General features: G+C 41.3%; 1 protein-coding gene across 6 annotated transcripts in view; it reads left to right on the forward strand.

Annotated features, from left to right (window-relative positions):
• The window catches only part of LOC122544337 (GRB10-interacting GYF protein 2-like), a 102,191-nt gene that overhangs the window by 22,026 nt on the left and 55,292 nt on the right, over window positions 1-24,873 (forward strand). For all 6 annotated transcript variants that reach the window (XM_043683521.1, XM_043683526.1, XM_043683527.1 and 3 more), the window contains 4 exons: window positions 18,083-18,147; window positions 19,673-19,802; window positions 21,619-21,714; window positions 23,302-23,413. In XM_043683521.1, coding sequence (XP_043539456.1) covers window positions 18,107-18,147; window positions 19,673-19,802; window positions 21,619-21,714; window positions 23,302-23,413 — 379 coding nt within the window. In that variant the 5' untranslated portion in view covers window positions 18,083-18,106. The remainder of the gene's footprint in view (window positions 1-18,082; window positions 18,148-19,672; window positions 19,803-21,618; window positions 21,715-23,301; window positions 23,414-24,873) is intronic.

Genomic DNA, 24,873 nt, shown 5'->3' on the forward strand with positions numbered 1-24,873 from the left:
TCCCTGACACTGTACTACATACACTGCAAGGTGATGAAAAATAGATTAGTTAGTTGACATTCTCATGAAAATAAGGGACACTGAAGCAAAATTTTTTTCCACAGGCTTGGGAGGCTGGGACTAGAAAGAAAATTTAAAAATTAGAGCTCTCGAGCATAAAATTGAGAAGTTTGGATCTCTTAATTGTAAACGACATCAGATGCCAAACCAATTAATTTTGAATCTGAAGTTGATAGAATTTTTATAAAAAGCATTTGGGTCAATGGAGCTGAGTCATGGATCAGACATGGCGTGGCAGAACATACATGAGGCAATGGAGGGCTTCTGTATTACTTTTGAACTTGAGCGAGAGGTTAAAAGAAATCTTCTTTCTCCCCCTCACTGATAGCCTAAACATTCATGTTACTGTTGTAATTGAATCATAGAGTATTACAGCATGAAGATAGATCATTAAGCACCCATCCACTAATTCCATTTCCCAACACTGACCGACAGCCTTGTATGCTTTGGTGTTTCAAGTCTTCAATTAAATATGAAATTATTCCTGCTTCTGCCCCCTTTCAGGCAGAACACTCTAGATACCCACCACTCTCTAGGTGGCAAAAGTTCTCCTTAAATCCTCTCTAACCTCTAAGATACTGTCATAATGCAGGAAATCTTGCAACTGATTTATGCAAAGCAAGCTCTCTCAAAACTGTGAGATAATAGGTCAGAATTCTCTGTTCATTTGAAGGTTAAATTGACAGGTGGAAAGCCTCCAATCATGATCCTGGGGTATTAAGGTGCCCACCATGAGGACCTGTGGCAACCTCCAGCTTAAGAGGTCCTCTCCAAAACAGCACCTCTGACACCATGGCACCCCCTCAGCTGCGTGTTGAATTGCGAACCACAATTGTGTGCAAACATGGGTTGAACTCATCAATTTCAAATGAGGTGTGACTGCTATCAACCGACAAAGACTTCTGAAAAACTATTTCAGATGCCTGTACCACCTCTGCACTTGTCAAAGCCAGGAGGTCAAAGCTTCAGACTGCATGCTCATAATCTAGACTGTGAAAATGCAATATTGAAGGAGCTGCTGCCTTGTCGCAGTTTCCATGTTTAAAATGAAATGGTCAACCTTTCACGTTAACTTCAGTGATTCCAATGCATTACCAAAAGTGCAGATTGCCTAGCATCTTAATCAACCGTACTGAGTTAGATGACCCAGCCATTAACTAAATTGATAATTGTGCAATGTTGATGCTGCAAAATGGGTTGTAGCATTTGTCGTATACATAATTGCATTCTAAGACAATTTGTTGTATGTGAACAAATTTGTGTCCTCAGATCATCATTGAAATTTGCTGTCTATTTAAAACGTGACTGGGCCTGCAGTCAATTGCTTTGATTTGTGTGTGTTTTTTTTTCAACATAATCCTTTTCTAATTAACCATTTTCTGGCCTTGTGTACTTTTTATTTGGAAGCGAATTTACATTTTGCATATTTAAGGCTCCATTATTATTCATTCCGATCCCTCTACTAGAAATTTAACATTCGTGGTGGTATTTAAAACATGTCGCTCTGAATTCTGTTCTTTAGTTGTGTGTCAAGGATGTCCTCTAAGAGTCAGAGTCAGAGATGTACAGAGCCTTCGGTCCAACCCGTACATGCCGACCAGAGATCCCAACCCAATCTAGTCCCACCTGCCAGCACCCGGCCCATATACCTCCAAACCCTTCCTATTCATTTACCCATCCAAATGCTTCTTAAAAGTTGCAATTGTACCAGCCTCCACCACTACCTCTGGCAGCTCATTCCATACACGTACCACCCTCTGTGTGAAAAAGTTGCGCCTTAGGTCCCTTTTATATCTTTCCCTTCTCACCCTAAACCTATGCCCTCTAGTTCTGGACTCCCTGACCCCAGGGAAAAGACTTTGTCTATTTATCCTATCCATGCCCCTCATGATTTTGTAAACCTCTAGAAGGTCACCCCTCAACCTCCGACGTTCCAGGGAAAACAGCCCCAGCCTGTTCAGCCCCTCCCTAGAGCTCAAATTCTCCGATCCTGGCAACATCCTTGTAAATCTTTTCTGAACCCTTTCAATCTTTCCGATAGGAAGGAGACCAGAATTGCACGCAATATTCCAATAGTGGCCGAACCAATGTCTTGTACAGCCGCAACATGACGTTCCAACTCCTGTACTCCATACTCTGACCAATAAAGGAAAGCATTCCAAATGCCACCTTCGCTATCTGCGACTCCACTTTCAAGGAGCTATGAATCTGCACTCCAAGGTCTCCTTGTTCAGCAACACTGCTGAGGACCTTGACATTAAGTGTATAAGTCCTGCTAAGATGTGCTTTCCCAAAATGCAGCACCTTGCATTTATCAGAATTAAACTTCATCTGCCACTTCTCAGCCCATTGGCCCATCTGGTCCAGATCCTGTTGTAATCTGAGGTAACCTTCTTCGCTGTCCACTACACCTCCAATTTTGGTGTCATCTGCAAACTTATTAACTGTACCTCTTATGCTCACATCCAAATCATTTATGTACATGTCAAAACGTAGAGGACCCAGCACCGATCCTTGTGGCACTCCTCTGGTCACAGGCCTCCAGTCTGAAAAACAACCCTCCACCACCATCTTCTGTCTTCTACCTTTGGGCCAGTTCTGTATCCAAATGGCTAGTTCTCCCTGTATTCCGTGAGATCTAACCTTGCTAACCAGTCTCCCATGGGCAACCTTGTCGAACACCTTACTGAAGTCCATATAGCTCACATCTACCGCTCTGCCCTCATCAATCTTTGTTACTTCTTCAAAAAACTCAATCAAGTTTGTCAGACATGATTTCCCATGCACAAAGCTATGTTGACTATCCCTAATCAGTCCTTGCCTTTCCAAATACATGTACATCCTGTTCCTCAGGATTCCCTCCAACAATTTGCCCACCAGCGACGTCAGGCTCACTGGTCTATAGTTCCCTTGCTTGTCCTTACCACCATTCTTAAACAGTGGCACCATGTTAGCCAACCTCCAACATCTTCCAGCACCTCACCTGGGACTATCGATGATACAAGTATCTCAGCAAGGGTCCCAGCAATCACTAGCTTCCCACAATTCTAGGGTACACCTGATCAGGTCTTGGGGATTTATCCACCTTTATGCGTTCCAAGACATCCGGCACTTCCTCCTCTGTGATATGGACATTTTACAAGGAGTCACCATCTATTTCCCTACAGTCTATATCTTCCATATCCTTTTCCACAGTAAATACTGGTGCAAAATACTTGTTTAGTATTTCCTTCATTTTTTGTGGCTCCGCACAAAGGCTGTCTTGCTGATCTTTGAGGGGCCCTATTCTCTCCCTAGTTACCCTTTTGTCCTTAATGTATTTGTAAAACCCCTTTGGATTATCCTTAATTCTATTTGTCAAAGTTTTCTCATGTCCCCTTTTTGCCCTCCTGGTTTCTCTCTTAAGTATACTCCCACTGCCTTTATACCCTTCTAAGGATTCACTCGATCTATCTGTCTATATCGTACATATGCTTCCTCCTTTTTCTTAACCAAACCCTCAGTTTCTTTAGTCACCCGGCATTCCCTATACCTACCAGCCTTTCCTTTCACCCTGACAGGAATATACTTTCTATGGATTCTCGTTATCACATTTCTAAAGGCTTCTCATTTTTCAACCGTCCTTTTACCTGCGAACATCTGACTCCAATCAGCTTTCGAAAGTTCTTGCCTAATACTGTCAAAATTAACCTTTCTCCAATTTAGAACTTCAACTTTTAGATCTGGTCTATCCTCTTCCATCACTATTTTAAATCTAATGGAATTATGGTCGCTGGCCCCAAGGTGCTCCCCCACTGATACCTCAGTCACCTACCCTGCCTTATTTCCCAAGGCTCGGTCCAAGTTTTGCACCTTCTCTAGTAGGTACATCCACATACTGAATGAGAAAATTTTCTTGTACACAATTAACAAATTCCTCTCCATCTAAACCCTCAACACTCTGGCAGTCCCAGTCTATGTTTGGAAAGTTAAAATCCTCTACCAAAACCACCCTATTATTCTTAGATAGCTGAGATCTCCTTACAAGTTTGTTTCTCAATTTCCCTCTGACTATTAGGGGGTCTATAATTCAATCCCAATAAGGTGATCGTCCCTTTCTTATTTCCCTGGATGTATTTCCAGGAATATCCTCCCTCAGCACAGCTGTAATGCTATCCCTTATCAAAAACGCCACTCCCCCTCCTCTCTTGTCTCCCTTTCTATCCTTCCTGTAGCATTTGTATCCTGGAACATTAAGCTGCCAGTCCGGCCCATGCCTGAGCCATGTTTCTGTAATTGCTATGATATCCCAGTTCCATGTTCCTAACCATGCCCTGAGTTCACCCGTTTTCCCTGTTTGGCCCCTTGCATTGAAATAAATGCAGTTTAATTTATTAGTCTCTGCCTGCCCTGACTATTTAACTCTCTTCTGTTCTCAACTGTACCAGATTGATCTCTTCCCTCACAATCTCCCTGCCAGTATATTCGTCCCCTTCCAATTTAGGTGCAATCCGTCCTTGTACAGGTCACTTCTACCCCAAAAGAGATTCCAATGATCCAAAAATGTGAATCCTTCTCCCATACACCAGCTCCTCAGCCATGCATTCATCTGCTCTATCCTCCCAATCCTGCCCACACTAGCTCGCCAGAACTCTCTGCTTCATTTTAATCTGGTATGCCGTGGTAGATTTCTAGGTTTCTTTTTTGTGACTGATAATCAGGTTTTCAAAGAGGAAAACATTCTTTCTGCTGATGTAAATTAGAAACCAAGAAACCTTTCCTTTTCTGTAGATATGTTTTGCATATGAGATTGGTGCACAAAGTCATTCATGGTCATTTCATGTATATGTTTCTGGCATTCTCCTGGAAGCAGAAAAGGTTGAAATGATTTGTCACAAATGTTTAAAATTATAAAGGTTTTGGATTGAGTAAATCAGGAAAAACATTCTGGTGGCCTACTGGTTTGCATTCAAAGACAAAACATGTTTGCAGAGTGGCTAGACAGAGTTTAGAGTGCACTGTCTGTTATGGAGAAGAGAAATAGATAGAAAAATACAGCAAAGAACAGGCCCTTTGGCCCACGATGTTGTGCTGAGGTTAATCCTAATGTAAAATATAGTAACTAACCTACGCGCCCCCTCAACTCACTGCCATCCATGTGCATGTCCACAGTCGCTTAAGTGTCCCCAATGACTCTGCTTCCAGCACCACCACTGGCAATGCATTCCATGCATTCACGACTCTGTGCGTAAAGAACCTACCTCTGATGTCTCCTTTATACCTTCCTCCTTATATCTTCAAACAATGACTCCTCGTACCAGTCAGTCCTGCCCTTGGGAAAAGTCTCTGGCTATTGGCTCTGTGTTCCGCTCATTATCTTGTATACCTCGATCAGGTCTCCTCTCTTCTTCCTCCTCTCCAGAGAGAAAAGTCCGAGTTTATTCATAAGACAAGCCCTCCAGTCCAGGCAGCACCCTGGTAAACCTTCTTTGCACCCATTCCAAAACCTCTGTACCTTTCCTATAGTAGGGCGACCAGAACTGGACACAATATTCCAAGTGTGCAAAACCTCGCAGCTCTTGAACTTGATCCCCATGTTAATGAAAGCCAAAACACCATATGTTGCCAATCCTTTTGTTTTGAATTCCTTCCACATCTTCCAAACCAATGATGATTACCACCAAGAAGGACAGCCACCACCAGCAATATCTCCTCCAATCTGCATCCTAATTTGAAACTGTGTTGCTGCTCCTTTGTTATTGCTGGATCAAAATAGAGGATCTCCTTCCCTAACAATGTTGCATGTACCCACAGAGTATAAACTGCAGTAATTCAAGAAGGGAGCTCACTACAGCATTCTCAAGGCTAGTTGGGAGTATGCAGTGATCCCCACAACCCATGAATGAAATTTAGGAAAATTGCTTATCAGAGCAATTGGATTAATGCAAAATTTGTATACCGCTGGAGAAAAGAATGTTGTATGATTGTTTGTTTGAAATTTGTCACTTCTATATTCGTCCTGGTGAGTGCAAGGCACAATTTGCAACATGTTCCCCTCTCTTCACCAATGCCAATGTAAAACAGAACAATTTCTTTTCAAAGAAGAACTTGGAAGGTGAAAGGGTGGGTGGCAGTGGTTAGCACTGCTGCCTCAGCGCCAGAGACCCGGGTTCAATTCCCGCCTCAGGCGACATTGACTATGTGGAGTTTGCACGTTCTCCCCATGTCTGTTTGGGTTTTCCCCCGGGTGCACTGGTTTCCTCCCACAGTCCAAAAATGTGCAGGTTAGGTGAATTGGCCACCTAATATTAGGTGACGGGGTAAATGTAGGAGAATGGGTCTGGGTGGGTTACGCTTCGGCGGATCGGTGTGGACTTGTTGGGCCGAAGGGCCTGTTTCCACACTGTAAGTAATCTAATCTAAGATGGCTGGGATGGCTAGCATAAGAGCTGGCAAGTGAAAGACCTGATGCAGAGCCAATAGACTGGCTTCCTTCTACTTTGATATGATCCCTGGACTGGATTTGCAGCAAGATGAGAAATTAAGGCTATTGCAGTAGTGGGTTTTTTTTTGTATTTTCAATGGCGCAGGGTGTCTTCTGAATTGCCCCTGTGAAGGGTGCATGCTTTATTGTACATCAAAGCTGAACTTTAACACTTCTTTAGCATTGGAGCCTGGACAGTGGTGCATTGGTGCAGTAAACACGTTGACATTCTCTTTGAAGGCTCAGGTTATCAATCATAGGCTGATTTAGGTCATGCACCATATCATTTTCTTAACAAAAGAAGCTAACTTGTTTTTCTATGCACCATTTCAGTGCCACAACAACTTGAGGCTAGTTTTTTTTCAATAATGAAAATAATAGAAGGATGAGAATCTGCCATTGAACCCCATTGTTGTGTCATGAATAATGGTAGGTCATCTCTTGGCTTGAATGCATATGTTCTTAAGAAACAACTAGCAACTGTGGAAAGCAGGGGGAATTCAAGTGAGAAGGCCTTTAAAAGCAAAATCAATTATTACATTTTGTTTTCAAACTTTTATTTAAAAAAAGAGAACCTGCCTGAATACATTTCCCTTCCATGACCTCCATTTTCACACTGACTCAGTAACTGCACATACATTAACGTGCTACTGTGTTGTCATTTTGGGTGCCAATGATGCTGTATTTAGTGACAACAGTGCCATAACATTGTTCTGTGGAAGATGGCACATTTTTTATTCATCATTCTTTAAAAATTGAGCATCTACTGCAGAAGTGCTCTGTATACAAAGTGTTCAGTTAATACGTGAAAGCAGGCTATTAATGAAAAACTTCCATATCAGAAGCATGCCATACATCTACTGCATGTTTTCTCACAAAAGTGACTTTCGTTTAACATGGAGAAAATGAGGACTGCAGATGCTGGAGATCAGAGCTGAAAATGTGTTGCTGGAAAAACACAGCAGGTCAGGCAGCATCCAAGAAACAGGAAAATCGAAGTTTCGGGCATGAGCCCTTCTTCAGGGCTCATGCCTGAAACGTCGATTCTCCTGTTCCTTGGATGCTGCCTGACCTGCTGTGCTTTTCCAGCAACACATTTTCAGCTTTCGTTTAACGTGCTTTTTTTTCCCAGATCACATTGAGTGTGAAACAAGGGATAGCTCTACGTCATGTCTTACTGACTTGCACGCAAGTCTTTAAACACTAATGGAATATTATTAGCTTGAAGTAGTTTGGACAACACAAAGGATGTACATTCAAAGCCTCTTTGTATTATGTTTAGAGTACCTCTGAAAGCTTGTGTTGAGTTTAGATAACACTAAAGGTAAATTGCAAAAAATCCTGCATTATTAATTTAGCAGTTTTCTTTGAAATCTTGTCAATCTTGAGCCTGCTTAGCCATTCAGTCAGGTTACAGCCAATCTGAATACTTCATATTCTGACCTACCTCCTTTCAGCTCTTGCTTATTAAGGATCAATCCACCTGTACCTTAAAAATATTCAAGGACTCTGCTTCAACCACCTCTTGAGAAAGAGAGTTTCAAAGACTTATAACCCTCAGGAAAAAAAAATGTTTTTATCGCCTTTCTTAAATAGGTAACTCCTTACATTTAAACAGTGACCCCAAATTCTAGATTCTTCCATATGAGGAAGCATGCATTCCACATCTTCCCAAGGCCCCTCATGATCTTATATTTTCATCATGTTGCCTTTTACTCTTCTAAAGTCCAATGGAAGCAAGTCTAATCTGTTCAATGTTTATTTGTAAGACAGCCATCCATTCCCAATATTCATTTAACATACATTTACATTCGTCATAATCTAGCAGACCAGTGTAGTACACAGTACTCCAAATGTCTTATCAGCATGGAACATGCAGCTGCTTTTCCTTGTCTTGGTTTGGTATTGCCATAATACAATCAGCTCTCAGGCCTGATTGCTGCTTTCAACAGAGCCAGAGAACTGGTCTATGGGGAAATAAGCAACACTTCCTACTCCTCAACTCCCTAGCCTCCTCATCTCCCCATATCAGGCGCTCTCAAAACGACTCTCTTCTCCTCACGAATTCTCTCAGTCTGAAGCACTGAGGACTTATGTTCAAGAACCACCCCAACAACTGGTGAAAGTTAGTTCATAAAATTGAAATGTAAAGCTTGCCTCCAGATCTGGTCATCAAGATTTGTAAAGGCGATCCTCATTGTCAGAAGCAATATCACCTAACACATAAAGGTGGAAATATGCTTTTCTTACCCAATCTGGCCTACATGTGAATTCAGACCCACAACAATATAGCGGGCTCTTAACTGCTCTCTGAAATGGCCTCAGAAGCCACAAGGACTGACAACACGTGCTGGCCTTGTCAACATTGGCAACATACCATTAAAGAATTAAAAACCAAGAGTTGGTCATGTAATGCAGGAAAATAACAGTAAATGTAAGTCCTTCTCTTAGGGAAAAGAGTTCTAGCTTAAAGAAGAAATCCTGCAATGTCACAAACATCATGGATTTCCCTCCTATCATTAAAGCTCTCCTTGTTAAAAAAGCCCCTTTTAAAAGTCTCTCTTAGATGCAAGGCAAAGCAAGTTGAGTGAATTCCCAAGTGATACTGATTCAGCTGCTATTTAAAAATGGACTTCTAAATCACATTTGTTTTGGAATGTAATTCCTTATTCCTGAGAGCAAGGTGTTATTTCTTGTCTCTAACCTCGTTTGAAGCTTGTGAATTTTGTCGTCCTGCAATCTCCATCCAAGTTAAATAGCTTGTTTATTGTAACCACCTCCATTTGGCTGTTATTTTATTGCTGGCAATGGTGCAGCTGTGTGCTGGGGCCCCACTTGTCTTGTTACTGAAGTTCATGTGGCAATAAATTCCAGTGTAGTATGAATCACTGCACAATCATGTAGACTGACATATTATAAAGGAAGTTTAAATGAAGACTGTTGAAAAATGGAATTAGCCAGATTGTGTTGGCAATGATATTTGTAGAATTGTGCAAGCTTTCCAACAGTTTGTGACTCATGACAAATGTCAATTTGAGGTACATTAAGCATGTTAACTCACTATTTCTGTTCCCAATAAGACTATTGCCCCCTTCTAAGGAAGTAATTTTACCACTAAACCTTTTTTTTATCCGTAGATGGTAAATCTCAGAGATTAAAATAAACTCCTGAGGGCAGCATTGCTGCTTAGTTGTCTTGAAGTGAATTATGAAACAGTACACAGTGTGTCCCAGGGCCATACTTAAATTGGAAAAATGACGAGAGGTCTGGGGGATGGACAAAAGGTTTTTTTCCTCCTGTCTAAAAATGGGAGTCTGCTTTTTTATATTTTATGCGGATTTGGGATTGGATTAGCCAATACGCCCTGCCCTTTTCTCTTCCCTTTTGATTCCCAGAATACAACTATTCTGGTTAAAACAATGTGCATGGTTTGAATTGGTGCAGTAAGCCAAAGTTGCAACGTATCACAAAACTGTTTGTTGGGCAGTGCACACAGCGTGAATGGGGAGTGTCTTGGCAGGTTCGGACTTGGAAAAGGCCAAGGACATCCTGTTCAGTAACGTAGTTAACTGTTAGAGAAGCTTTGTATTGCAGCTGGCAGCCTCTGCTTCTGCCAGGTGGTACTTGTCTTTTTCTGAAGCTTTCTCTTCCCCCGCAGATGGGGTCAAACGCAGCAACAGATGCTGTTGCACAATTTTCCTTGCCTGCCTGGCAAACTTAATTTGGCGAGACTCCCTTCAAGTTTCCTAATAAGACAACAGCCGGAAATCATCAAACACTTGTTTGCAGTTCCAATTCCCCCCAGTCAGTTTGTTTAGAATTTTTTTATCTGAAAGGGAAACCAGATAGATCCAGAGAGCCTCCAATCATATCTGCAGTCAGTGCTGAGTTCACAGATCTCAGCTGGTGGTACGTTTGTGTGGCGTTTGGCACTGGTCTGGCTGGCATAGGGTAAAAGTGATTTTGGCCAGGGTCCATCCTATTGGCTGTAACCCACTGACCCACACAAATGTGCAGATCTTGGGTGCCCCTGAACAGACCATCACAAAGCATGATTGCTGTAGAAAAGCACCAAAATCCAGTGCCTCTGTCCTATAGAACTGACCACAATCCAGAAATGCCAGGCAAACAGTCAAAAGCAATAGCAACAAAAGTTATTTTCCCTTGTGTCAGTTTCATTTCAAACATCTGCCAGTCAATTCTCTTATTGTGCGGTGTTTTTTTGCCACTCTAACATCAGGTCGACACAGCAAAGGAAAGCTCTCTGTGATGTCCTGTTTGTATTTGTTGATGCGGAGAGCGATTATTCCTCTAACTCAGTCACGAGCTGAAAAATGTGTTGCTGGAAAAGCGCAGCAGGTCAGGCAGCATCCAAGGAGCAGGAGAATCGACGATTCGGGCATATGCCCTTCTTCAGGAATCATTCCTGAAGGAGGGCTTATGCACGAAACGTCAATTCTCCTGCTCCTTGGATGCTGCCTGACCTACTGCGCTTTTCCAGCAACACATTTTTCAGCTTTGATCTCCAGCATCTGCAGTCCTCACTTTCTCCTCTGACTCAGTCAGCACTAATGAGTACAGAACTAGTCATGGTTACCAGCAGCACAGAAAAAGTGTCAGGGCTCTCCCACTGCTGCATGCAACTGCAGAATTACATCAGTTGCATTCTGATCCGGGAACCAGTTTACCTTCGGAGGGTTAGTCTGAACTTGTTGGACTGAAGGGCCTGTTTCCAGACTGTAGGGATTCTATGATTCTGTGGTGGAAGTTAAATTTTAGTGGGGCGATTGACTGAATATCTGAGTACACAGCATGGTGATTTTAGAATTGTATGCTTATTCACGTGATCGTGATGCTACTGTGCACACACAGTCCCACTATCTGGGTCAAGTCTGTATATCATCTAACATTATCAAAATAGCTTCGCAGATCATCTGCCTCCTTGCTATTTGTTAGACCTCGCCAGAGGTAAATTTAGTTTGTTTTTAACGACAGAATACAGTGCAACACTTCACTAGCTGGGCCTTTGAATGTGAGGTCCTAGAAGGCACGTATAAAAGCATGCCTTTCTTCCGCACAAAGAGGGTGTGAACAAATCATGACTGTTCAGTTGCTAAATTTGCTGATAGCACAAAGGTATGTTGGAAGATACACTGTGAAGTGGTCAAAATTAATTTGCAAAAGGATACGGATGATTTGTGAATGGGCAAAAGTTTGGCAGTTGGAGTATGACCTGGAGAAATGTGATTTGGCAGGAAGAATCAAAAAGCCGCATGTTATATAAATGGAGAGTGTTTGTAAACCTCTGAGCTACAGGTGGATCCATGAATTGCAAAGTTAATGCACAGATATAGTGAGTGATTTAATAGGCAAATTGGATCTTGTCATTTATTGCATGATAAATGGGATATACCCAGAGGACATTTGCACAAGGCATTGTTGTTGCCATATTTGGAGAACTGTACTGTTTTGGTCCCTTTTTAAGAAAGGATATAAATGCTGATATCTAGGAAAGGCAGGATCCTGCCTGAGGAAGAAGTCAGGCAGGCTGGGCCTGTGCCCTTAGGAACTAAGAAGAATGGGAAGTCATAGTCAAAGATGTACAGCATGGAAACAGACCCTTTGGTCCAACCCGTCCACGCCGACCAGATATCCCAACCAATCTAGTCCCACCTGCCAACACCCGGCCCATATCCCTCCAAACCCTTCCTACTCCTATACGCTTGTTGAACTTATAAGATCTTGAGGGGACTTGACAGAGTCGATGCTGAACGGATGTTTGCTTGCTCTTGTAGGGAGGATAGAAGAAGAAAATGCAATTTAACAGTAATTTGAAACACATTTTGAGATTCTTGAATCTTTGGAACTCGCTTATCCAGAGATGGAGCCATTTTTATTGTATTAAAGGCAGAGGCAGATTCTTGAGTAACAGGGGAGTCTAAGGTTATCAGTGCTGGTGCAAAAATGAAGTTGCGACCTGATCTTACTGAATTGTGAATGAGTCTTGAGCAGCCGGATGGCCTACTCTTGTTCCTAATTCCTGTGTTCATAAGACTGCATGTTGATCGGTATTATGAAGAAAATATTATTATGACCTTCTTACAGGCATTCTCCTGTTCCACTGGAAAGGTTTGACTTGCTTTGGATTTTGGTGGAGCTGCCACCTTGAAGCTCTGTTGCCTCCTCTCAGTGTGATGAGCCTTTTGCTGAGTGCATTTGATTCAACATAGCTGTCCCTGAGAGTGTTCAGCTTGTGCAGGTACTGATGCAGTAAGCTCAGCTTGGGCTTGAATAAGTCCTGGGGTCTTATCATTTCTTATCTTTGTTTTGTTTTTTCTGCTGGTTTTTAACTGGAAACCTTAACCTGATATTTTGAGGGAGGGGAGAATGTAATAGAAACAAAAGATTGCTTAATTTGAAATTCCTGGTGAGAACCAAAGTTCACTTCTCTTAGCTTTTATCTAGTTTACTGTGTACAGGAAGCTGATTGTAAACATTTCCTGAAAAGGTGTTTGTTTTCTGATCAAAATCCCTAAAACACTTTGATCCATTCAGCACACCAGATTCAGATACACAGTGTAGAGTTTTGCGATGTGTATGTGAAGGAATGCATACAAGTTATTTTCCTTCCTGCACAGTTTCCTGCTTTGTGCTGTGATCTATCCACTGAGAGGATGGCTTTGCTGAAAAGTGTGCTGCCTTTTCTTTGTTGTTAAGAGATGGGAGTTCTTGTCCTTCCGGTGTCAACTTGGCTTCATTAAATGTACTTCTGAACATAAAGGTGACCATTCAGCCCATGGAGGCTGTATATTTTGAATAATCCAGTTAGTCCCTTCTTCTGCTTTTTTTCCTTCTTTGTAGGTCTGCAAATGTCTTCTCTCCCAGTGTTTATCCAATTCACTTATCGAACGTAACTTTTCATTCAACTCACCACCATTCAGAAAGTATATTCCAGATAACAGAAACTTTCATTTGGATTTTATCCTCTCGTAGAATTCCTACAGTATAGAATCAGGCCATTTGGCTCATCAAGTCCATATTGACCCTCTGAGGAGCATCCTGCTCAGGCCATTCCCATGGCCACTCCACCTAACCTGAACATCTTTGACTGTGAGAGGAAACTGGAGCATGTGGAGGAAACCCACACAGACAGGGCGAATGTGCAAACTCCACACTGTTGCCCGAGACTGGAATTGAACCTGTCCCCCTGGTGGTATGAGGTAGCAGCGCTAACCACTGAGCCACCGTGCTGCCTTTTTATCACCCTTTTTATTTTAACTAATCACCTTGAACCTATACTCTGGTTAACATCTCGTCTGTCTGATGTAATAGTGTCTTCCATCAGAGTTATTCAAAATTTTGAATGTCTCCATTGTCTCCTCTATTTTTCTGATCTGACATATTTAGTAGTAACATGGGTAGGCTATCCAGCCCATAGACCCTGCTCCACCATTCAGTATGTTTGCCCGCCTCCCCCCCTCTATCGCTGTATCCCTTATTCCTTTAATACCCAAAACTCCATTAAACCCAATGTTGAATATACTTGGCCACCAAACATGTACAGCTCTCCAAAGTAGAGAGTTCTTCCAAAGATTCATATGAACATGTGAAACAGAGATATTCAGCCCCTCAGGCCTGCTCTGTCATTCAATACGATCATGGCTGACATGTTGCTTATAAGCCCTTTACTGAAAAGAAATTTCTCATCTCTGTCCTGAGTGACTGACCACCTGATGTGTGACCCTTTGTTTTAGGTTCCTCAATTTTTCGAGGCTAGTCTCTCCCTAGTACCATTCCACTACATCTCTCCTCCACCACCAAGTTTTTGATGTCTTCTCTTAATCATGGTGACTAAATTAAAACACAGTGCTGAGACCGAGGACAGAAGCTAAGCTGAATGCCATGTTGAGAGAGACAGGAGCCAGAGGTCCTTGCAAGTCCTACTAATGAAGTTTAAAATGAAGAGTCGGGCCTGGTTAACATTCCCGTCAACCATCACTGTGGTAAACATGTAAATTAACCAGCCATTAATCTTATTCTGGACCTTGGAGTGTGAAATTTACTGCTGTGTTTACCTAATTAACAATGGCTGCGTTCTAACTAGCAGCTCATTGCAGATGAGTTGACTTGGCCTATCTTAAGGTTAAGTGTGGCATAGTTGGTCTTTCACCCTTCAAAATCCAAACATTGGTCTTTTCTCCTTTTCCAAGGGAGTTTTGGCATTATGCCTGAAATGTAGCTTTCAGTGAGTGGTGATTTGTAAATAAGCTGGATTTAATATTGATTTCAAACTTTATCAGCAACCACTGTGACTGTTTAGACTAATCTTGTTAGACCAGTTGATAAGTATTTTGCTTGGGAGTGCGTTAGGAGTTTTTGTTGGTGGGAATAGAGAGTAGTACTTTGGAATTCTAAGTTAAAAATCTCACAACACCAGGTTATAGTCCAACAGGTTTAATTGGAAGCATACTAGTTTTCGGAGCGCCGCTCCTTCATCAGGTGATAGTGGAGGACATAATTCTAAGGCACAGAATTTATAGCAAAAATTTACAGTGTGATGTAACTGAAATTATACACTGAAAAATACCTTGATTGTCTGTTGAGTCTTTCATCTGTTCGAATACCATGATAGTTTAACTTCTTTCATGTGTAAATTAGCAAATCTTTTTTTAAAAGTTGCATTCTCAGGTTAGCTGTAACAATGGGTATTAGCTAGACAATATGTTGAAGGTGTTAGCCCCCTGTATTCTGTCTATGCCATGATGTTTAGATTGATTCTAATCTAAAAAGTGAGAAAACTAGAGTTTTCCATGAATTCATGCAGTTTTTGAGCAAAGTACAATGTAACTCTGCAAGTACAAATTCTAGACTTTGATCAGAGATCATGTTTTATCAACTTTATAAGAGCATTAAAATAGCATCCTTTTAGAACGACAGCCTCCAACTGCTGTGGTTACTTGGACAACTGCTGCCCTCTGCCACCTTGCCCAACTGCCCATTACTCTCATCTCAACCAAGCACTTAACCCTTGACCGGCAATGTGACTGCAAGTTATTCCTTGCTCCACCAACACCTATCTTTGTCTGAAGCCTCCAAAAATATCCTTTCTGGCTAGGATAATTTGAAGTTAGTTCTAGGACATCCAAAATATCACTCAGAAGCTAATGGAATGGACTTGAGGTGATAATGATAGCAAGCAATGCTACTGTGAATACTGTGCTTGAAATAGGCATCATGGTGTTACTGATCTGTACAGGAGACAAGCTTCCACATTTCTGCACTGAAAATTATTTCTGTATTTCAATGCTGCCGCTAACTTAATCTGTTATCCCTTATGTGTCAGCCTCAGCTCTGTGGTACCACACTCTCCTCTGAGTCAGTCCAATCCCATAGACTTAGAACCTTCAACCCCTCAGACTCGAATGAGGGATGCAGTGCCATCTTTTGGGTGAGCTACCAGGCTCTCAGCCAAAGATTTAAAAAGATCCAATCGGACTTCAAACGACTGAGTTCTCCTCCATAATCTCACCAATATTTGTGTTTCAGCCAGTGCTGTTAAAATCTGGTGACATCATTGCTGTTTGAGATTTTACCATGTGAACATTAGCTCCACTTTCCAATAACTGAGATTGTCAATTAAAAGTGATTCTTTGTAAAACCCTTTTGGACATTCTGAAAGTAGCTGTACAAATCCAACTTCATAGGACAGCATTAAAACAATTTCAAGCCTTAAACTGTTTGCAGGAGCACCTTTAAAGTAGTTAGGACTTGCAGCTAATGCTTGACCAGCATTATGACCTGCTCTTTGTCACTATGTGGTTAAACAAGGAATGTAGATTAAAAGGAGGCACAAAAGAGAGCTTTCCATGTTATAGTGTTTGCTAAGACTCCAGTGCAGTTCAAATGCATTTCTTAAGTTTCTTCCCACGATACAAACCTGCAAGTGAAACTTAGTGCCATATTGGAGTGTAGTACATGAATTAACTATTCCTTGTATTCATTTTACAGTGGCATAAAATTTATCTTAACTTTCTGGCTATGTGACTTTGATATTAAAATGGAGGATTAGTTGGAGGGTAGGTACATGTGGTGGAGCTGTGAAATTTCACTGGATTTAATAGCTTTGCAACTTTGAGCATAATTACTTGTCAGTTTAAGTTGATTTTTGTTTATTACTGCTGTTTGAGTCTTTATTGGAAAGTGGTAAATATTGAGGAGTGCTTTTTTGTTCCACCACCACAGTATTTAATGGGTGAATATAGTAATATTTGGTAATAAGCATTGTTGCAGTATACATTGGGCTTCTTGGTACAATTCCATTTATTTTGGTGTTTGGGAGGAAGTTCTCTTATTTTGGTGGTGTGTGGGAGGAGAGAATGGTTCACATCTGTGCAACTGAACATGGAAAGAATCTGTGCTGAAATGGGTAGTAACTTCTGTAAGTTGACAGCGTTGATTGCAATTTAAACAGCCTTGTGGTTTGAAGACAGTGGTTTTGAAATTGGCTTTGAGTCAGGCTGCACTTGAAAGAATTTGATTTTTTTCCATTTCGGTGGTGAACGCAACATCGCAGGTGATATCTAAACACAGACTGGGTGATATATTTGAAGTTGCACCTAAACCATTTTGCTGCCTTGTCTCTCCATTACAAGCTGACCTGACTCTGCTTACAATGGGAAGACACTTATATCCATGGGTTTTTATGGCCCTCCTGTACTCTGAAATTTGCTGCTCTACTTTGTTCATTACCATGAATCATTTAAGAGGCATATCAAGCTGTCTGCATGTTTCTTTCTGCCAGCTACATTGTGTGATGAATGGGAACCATTTCCTTTTTTGGTAAATATTTTCCTTTTGCCAGCTACATTGTTGTTAAAGCAGCCACTCGCCCGTGGACCAGAAGTAGTGGTGACCATTTCATCTAGGCATCCCTCCACATCCTACCTGGAAGCTTGCTTGAAGAGTAGCATTCAGAGGTGCAACGGTTAAATTGTTCATCTGTTCCCTCAGGGCTTTATGCACAATTGCCAGTGCTGGTAAAGTGGGTTATTTCACTCTGCTGCCTTTAACTCCTCCTTTTAAGGAAGTGCCCAAAGGTGGTTGTTGAGAATGTTTCCCTTCGTTTTCCCGTTTCATTCAGAACAACTTGATTCCGTGTTGATGTGTGGTTCTTTGGCTGCTTGCTATTTTTTTTTGGCACTTAATTGAAGTGGCTTTAGAACTGAACCTTCTGACGGAACTGAGAGTGTGTTGCCGTTGAGCCAAGGTAACAGTGATAGCTTTTGGATTTGTAGATTCAGTTCTTTGCATATCCTGCCAATCTGTGGCTTGATCCCATGAGGAGAGAAAGCTAATGCCAGTTACTTGTAGCTCAGTTCATATACTTCCTACTATCTCTTCCCAGTGAAGATTTGAAACGGGCATTTTGGCAGTGTGGGGTTTTAAGTGGGTGACAGAAGAGAAGATGCCAATGATATGTAGCTCTCGAGGGGGAATAATTACCATGCTTAACTTTGTTATCATAACTTTAGTGATGTGATTTTATTTTTAATCTTGTAGAGTTGTTTGTCGGAAGACAAGGAAATGGCAGCAGAGACTCAGACGCTCAACTTTGGACCTGAATGGTAATGTATAACCAAAGCGCTTTCTGAGAAAGGACATGTTTTGGAGATTTTCATCATGCCCTCATCAGGACAGAGGTTAAGAAATACCCAAGTAAAAGGATGATTTGGAGGTGCCGGTGTTGGACTGGGGTGGACAAGGTTAAAAATCTCAACAGGAGAAAGTGAGGTCTGCAGATGCTGGAGATCAAAGCTGAAAATGTGTTGCTGGAAAAGCGCAGCAGGTCAGGCAGCATCCATGGAACAGGAGAATCGACGTTTCGGGCATAAGCCCTTCTTAGGGCTTATGCGCGAAACGTCGATTCTCCTGTTCCCTGGATGCTGCCTGACCTGCTGCGCTTTTCCAGCAACACATTTTCAGCTAAAAATCTCAACACTTGGTTATAGTCGAATAGGTTTATTTGGAAGGACTAGCTTTTGGAGCTCTGCTCCTTTATCAGGTGGACAGCTAGTGCTTCCAAATAAACCTGTTCGACTGTAACCTGGTATTACACTTATACTGTGAGAATAAAATGCTGATTGTTTAAATTCTAGCTGCAAATTCTTTAAACAAAGCTTGGCAATTAACTCATCATAATTACTGGTGCATTCTCCATGATGACGCCTCTACCAACTGGAGTCCACTTGCCAGTCAATCTGCAGTTCTCTTGTAAAATATAAGTGTAAAATATAACTACCTAATTACTTTGTGTGATAATTGAGTGTTCATGAAGTTTGTAGGATACTGGGGACTGGGCTTTATGCATTTATTTGAGATGCTGACTTCTATTGTACCTTGGACCTTTTGCACTTCGTTTCAGTGGAGTTCAGCTTCAGTGAAAATTAATAGCAATCTCTTAAACAGACCACGCTGTAGTTGTACAAACTAATGCAGTACCAAAAATTAAAATGCTGTTCCACATCAATGGATTGTCTTGCTTGAGTTAATCAGTACACTTTCCATTAACCATTTTGCAATCTAACATATTGCAGATGCTGATATACCTTTGTGTTGTTTCTCTCAAGCTTTATGTAGAATCACCTAATTTAACTCCTTCAAAAACAGTTCATTTGAGCCATTAAAATTTAGCCGATGGAATCTTTCAACAAAGGGGAGGCCATTCAACCCATTGTGCCTGCGCTGGCTCAGTCCTATTTAATTCTGTTCCCAGCTATGAGTTATTCTTCATGATCAGTGCTTATCAGTTCAGGAAGGAGAAATCTGGGTGTCATTAAAATGTTGCTGTGGGAGAATGGAACTAGCCCTTGAGCAGAACTCTGGCCTGTATTAGTTTGTAAAAAAAACTGTGGTATGGATAAGTGCAGAGTACTAAATAAATGTGTTTAGATTCACTACGCTATCATTCAGTTTTTTTATTAGCTGTGTATATTGGCTACTGATATATCCCAGCACATTTATTGCATCACACACCCTGTTCCAGGAAGGACTTTGGTTTAATCCCTGTTTATAGCTTTGTATATTCATTTTAAACTACTTATTTTATTGAAGTGAATTGACTATCGAACAAATTGTGTTCTCTCGTTACAGGCTTCGTGCATTGTCCAGTGGTGGAAGCATTGCATCCCCACCTCCTTCACCTGCATTGCCAAAATACAAATTAGCAGATTATCGATATGGGAGAGAGGAAATGCTAGCACTTTATATGAAAGATAACAAGGTACTTTTAACAAGCCTAACCAGTTGAGTTTTCCTTTGCATTCTGCCTGTACTTTTCTGTAACTTGGTGACATTTATCAGTTCAGGAATGTTTCTGAATTGGAGAATACAAGCTGAACTGTGTTTGGCTGTGATGTGCTGTTTTTTTTTGACAGTCTGTTGTGTGCTCATTATTTTGAATGACAATTCTTTGCCATTTGTAGTGACCGCTCACAGCCAGGAAGGGTAAGAACGATAGAGTTAGGTGAGGGAAGATGATTTCTGAGCGTGCAAAGAAGCATGAAATTGTGGGGGAGCTGTCTGGAGTCAGTCATGAAGAGTGGTTGTACTACTATCTGATTATCTGAGGATCAGTGCCTCCATATTTACTTTTGGGTGTGATATTTGCTTTCTGTTAGTTTTTTTTTAATTGAAAACTTTAGGTTCATAGTGAACAGAAAAAACTGTTGTTTGACCTTTTGAGTTTGAGTAGTTGCCCAACAGCACTTGAGTTTGGATGTTGGGTATTTCAGTAGCAGGAGTGGGCACGTTTGGATGTGAACGTACTCTCTGTTTGCAACTCGGTGCGAGAACACAATGGTGTAAATTAGTTAAACTGAAGTGGGACTTGCTGAACTTTTGATCGTGAACAACAGTGAAAGATGCCTTGATTTAGTTTGGCATGCCGGCATTCCATTTGTGCAACTTGGATATGGTGAAGAAACTAAAGTTAGATTAAAATCCAGGGTACTTAGGTTATTGGAGTTGGGCAGCATGACTGTGTCCAAGGATGAGTAAGTTACCCTTTGATACTGTCGGATGTCTGATAAAATGGGTTTAAGTGGTGCTTGATGTAAAACTGTTCAGCCAGCTGGTTGAAGTAGTTAAGCTGACTACGATGGAAACAGAATTTGGAGGGTGCGGACTCTGGTGATAGTGGCACTCGCCATAATATGGGTCTGTGCTTGCTAATGGAAAGTAAGATTTAATCATATCTATGGGGTGAGAATTCATGAGTGGAAACTATCCATTGCATTAGTCAGATACCCTTGAAATATTCAATTACAGTACTTGGAGCCCCAGAGAAAGAAATGGAAAAGTTTTGTTGGGATAATTATTTGTGGTAGAGGTTCATTGGTGGTCTGGTAAGCTTTGGTATATGTAGGCTTCTGAATGTATCATTTTAGTTCCTAAACTTAGTAATGCAAAATAGTCATCAGTTATTGTTTTCCATCTCTCTCTTCAGTTTTGTTTCCTCCTTTGTCCCAAGCCACAAAAAAGTTAACAACTCAGTGTTACCAGACTTCATTTGCTGCCTTGCTTAGAATTTAAGAAATAGGAGCAGAGTAGGCAATTTGATCCTTCAAGGCTGCATTCATTAGGATCACAGTTAATCTAAAATCGATTTTCCTGCTTGCCCTATTAACCCACTCCCATTCCATAACAACTGACTCCCTTGGAGATTGACGCTCAGTTTGACTGGTCTTTGAATATATTCTGCAACCCAGCCTCCAGATTTCCAAATGCTAGCCACCCTGTTAGCCATCCTGAGCTCCACCTGAAACAGGAGACCTGTTATTTGAAGCGGTGTCCAGGTTCTCGACTTCTCCAGAGAATAAATATGCACTCTCTCTTTATCCCATCAAACCCCCTCAGAATCTTGAAAGATTGATCTGTGGCCCTGCTTTCAGTAAATAGTTGAGAATATTGACAGATCAACGGTACATGGGACATTACAAAACCTTCGAGCAGTGGACCCATAACCAATAGCTCTGAGTTCAGAGACTAGAGAAATCCAGTGCACGTGCTGAGACCTGTTCTTGGTTTTATTTTGTCAGGTTCCTGAAGAGCTGTCGGACAAAGAATTTCTGGCTGTCTTACAAGATGAGCCGCTTCTGCCCTTAGCACTTGTACCTCTTACAGAGGAAGAGCAGGTGGGTTGAGTTAATGTGTTTTGTTTAAAACCTGCAAATACTGCTGGATGCAGTGTGTAAACATGTAGTTTTTCTTTGATGTACTGTCAGCTGGATTCGTTCAAGGTCTCATACTCTTGTGGACTCAAAGTGGGCCACTGCTGATAAGCTTCAACTAAAAATATAACAGTGGCCGTGAGAGTAAATATTTTACAGTTGCTTCCCCTGACTCCGCATAGTCTGCAGGGAAGATTAATCAGCTTTACATAGATACCATTCGTTTGTTCCCACAGTAATACCGGAATATTTGCTGCATTACACTTTATTTCCTTTCCTGTTGGACCTGCTTGCCTAGATTCAGGACTTTTCCTGGCTTAGTTATGCATTTAAAAAATTGAAATTTCTAGACTAGTAGTTGCTATCTGGGTCTTTGCAAGAAATCACTCTCTTATGTAGTTGCAGTGCTGCTCTGGAAGGAGGGAATTGCGTTATCCGGCCTCAAGTTGACTTTTTATGTTGCTATCAGAAATCCAATCTGACTGTGGCTGCAAGTAGGCAGGACACTCATTAGATGCAGCAGTTAGGATAGTGTGGCCGAAGGGAATTGACGCTCCTTCTGCCCCTTTGGGTCACTGCATACTTGTTCAATTCAAGACCTTATTTACTGCAGGAGATATAGCTGTTGAAATGTGGAGTGAATTTGGGTGCTGTCTTAAAATGCACTTGTTTACTATGACAACAGCAGCAATCTGTATTCGTGTAGCCACTTCAGTATCGAGTATCCCAAAGTGCTTCGTAGGAACAAGATTTTACTGTGTCATAAAGTGTGATATTATAGATGAAGAGAGGGAGGCTTTAAGGAGCATTTTGAAGATGAAGAGCAGCCAGAGTATTTTAGAGTTGGAATTATAGATCTTAGGACTGAAGGAGCTGGGTCTCTCATTGGAATGATTAAAATCAGGGCATTATAGAAGGCTAGAATTGGAGCTGGGCAAAGATCTTGAGGTTGTGAAGTTCAAGGGTGTTAGAGATCAGGTGGCGTTAGGGAGGAATTTGAGCGCACAATTACTTTAGAATTAAAACTTTTGATCTAGCCAATGTTTCAGTCGCAGGTGATGGGTTAAATGGGATTTGCAAGTGAGGGCCAGTCTGAAGGTTGGTCACTTTATGGAGGGTGGAGGCCATCCTGTATGCATACATTTTTGCCATTTTTGTTTGTTCCTCATTGACCACAGCAGCTGTTCCCATGGGCTGTAAATACAGCTACTAATTTAAAGCAATTGCTGAATTATAGTTCATCATAGCGTGAAACATTCAGAGTTAAAAATATTGTCTGAGCAGCTTCACCTCCGCTTAGGAAAAAAAAATGGATGGATCTTGGGAATCCAGCAGAGAAAACTTTTACACAATTCACTTGTTGAGGCAGCTGGACAAGAAAATGGGACTTCTGGACAGACATAAATGTGACATTTGTACCAAATGGGCATCAGTCACTTATGATCTTTTATAAAAAATGTCTGTCGTAACAGCCTTGACATTTTGCAAGGAAGAGCTGTCTTTTTTTTTAATTTATCTTAAACTGAAAATCCTGTCTTTGTTTCTGCATAGAGAAATTTTTCTATGTCTGTGAACAGCTCTGCAGTGATGAGGTTGATGGGGCGGGGAGGAGGAGCCCCATCGGCAGGGGTTGTCAGAGGCCGAGGCAGTGCAAGAGGCCGAGGTAAGAAACCAGAACTGCAACATGTACAAGCTGTGATCTCTCAGAGAAGCAGAAGGAATGCAAGAGTCAGCCATGTAGCCTCTTGAACCTGCTCAACCCTACAACAAATCATGGTAGAGACACCCCACATCCAGTTCACTGCCCCATCTCCATACATCCCTTTGTTCCCAAATAGCAGTGCTGTTTGTTATTGGATGCTGCCTGGCTGTCTCTTGTATTGTGGTTACTCTCCTGCTTAGGCCACAGGAGGACATGGGCATGCAGATTAACTATGTTATCTTGGAGAAAAAGTCTGACTGGCTAAACTGAACTCTGTATAATCCACCGCCTGGCGGTCATCCACCCCCTGTCCAATTTTGTCCAACTTCTGTACCATACATGTCAAAAAATAAACCGAACAGCTTTATGCTGAATACACATTCATTGTTTGCATTTAATTGTTTTTACAATCAACACAAGTCTTCCGCCTGATCAAATGTCCCTCACGGTACTAGCTTGAGGTGACCTCTTCATCCTGTTGTAATCCTTTTTGTAAAATCTTGTTTCACATACATAAGTGTGTGTATCCTCTCCACATGGTCCTGACACTTCATTTGGTGGCCAAATTATCAAATTCACTTCTTTTCTAAAACAAAAAGCTTCATGTGTAAGGACGTGTAATCTCAAGAGAAAGTTGTCAATAACCAGTTCCATCTACACTTTCACATGATATATTCCAATACACTATACCTAACTGTGTTATCCCTATTCGATTTGTCACTTTCCTGTCATTCACTTTTTATTCTAAGTGACCCTTCCCATTAATTACTGTTCTGTCTAATTCAGGAGTTCTAGGCGAACCTTGCGTGTTTTCATAATATCTTTAAAACAAAAATCAGTGATTGCTTTATGGCTGTAGACATTACCAAACTTATTGGTTCTTTGTTACCAAAAGTGTATGCAATTTTTTTCAAAAGTAATCTGTTAGATCACACTTGGCATTTTTTTCCTTTTAATATTATCCAAAATACAGACATGGCAGCCACACTCTATTCCCCTTATTTCTAAGTTGTGTCCCCTAGATTTAGACTCCCAAACCAGGGTAAATTTCTTACCTGCATCAACCCAGCGTATCTCTATTTTGTAAGTTTCAAAGAATTCACCTCCGTTCGAAACTCTGGAGAGTAATGGCCCAGTTAGGCCAAACTCTCTTAATAGGTCAGTTCTACCATCTTTAGAACAAGACTGATGAACCTTCCTTGCACAGTCTCTGTGGCAATAATATCATTCCTGAGTTAATGAGACCAAAACTACGCACTACTCCAGGTGTGATCTAACCAAGCTCCTGTGCAATTGAAGCAATACATCACTAATCTTGTATTCTGATTCCCCAACTCTCCACTAAACGGAGCAATTTCTTTCAATCTACTTCATCCAGATCCCTTGAGTTGTGATCAGATTCAGGAAATTGTTTTGCAGCA

The sequence above is a fragment of the Chiloscyllium plagiosum genome, chromosome 48 (assembly GCF_004010195.1).
Source record: "Chiloscyllium plagiosum isolate BGI_BamShark_2017 chromosome 48, ASM401019v2, whole genome shotgun sequence".
In the NCBI taxonomy this organism is placed as follows: Eukaryota; Metazoa; Chordata; class Chondrichthyes; order Orectolobiformes; family Hemiscylliidae; genus Chiloscyllium; species Chiloscyllium plagiosum.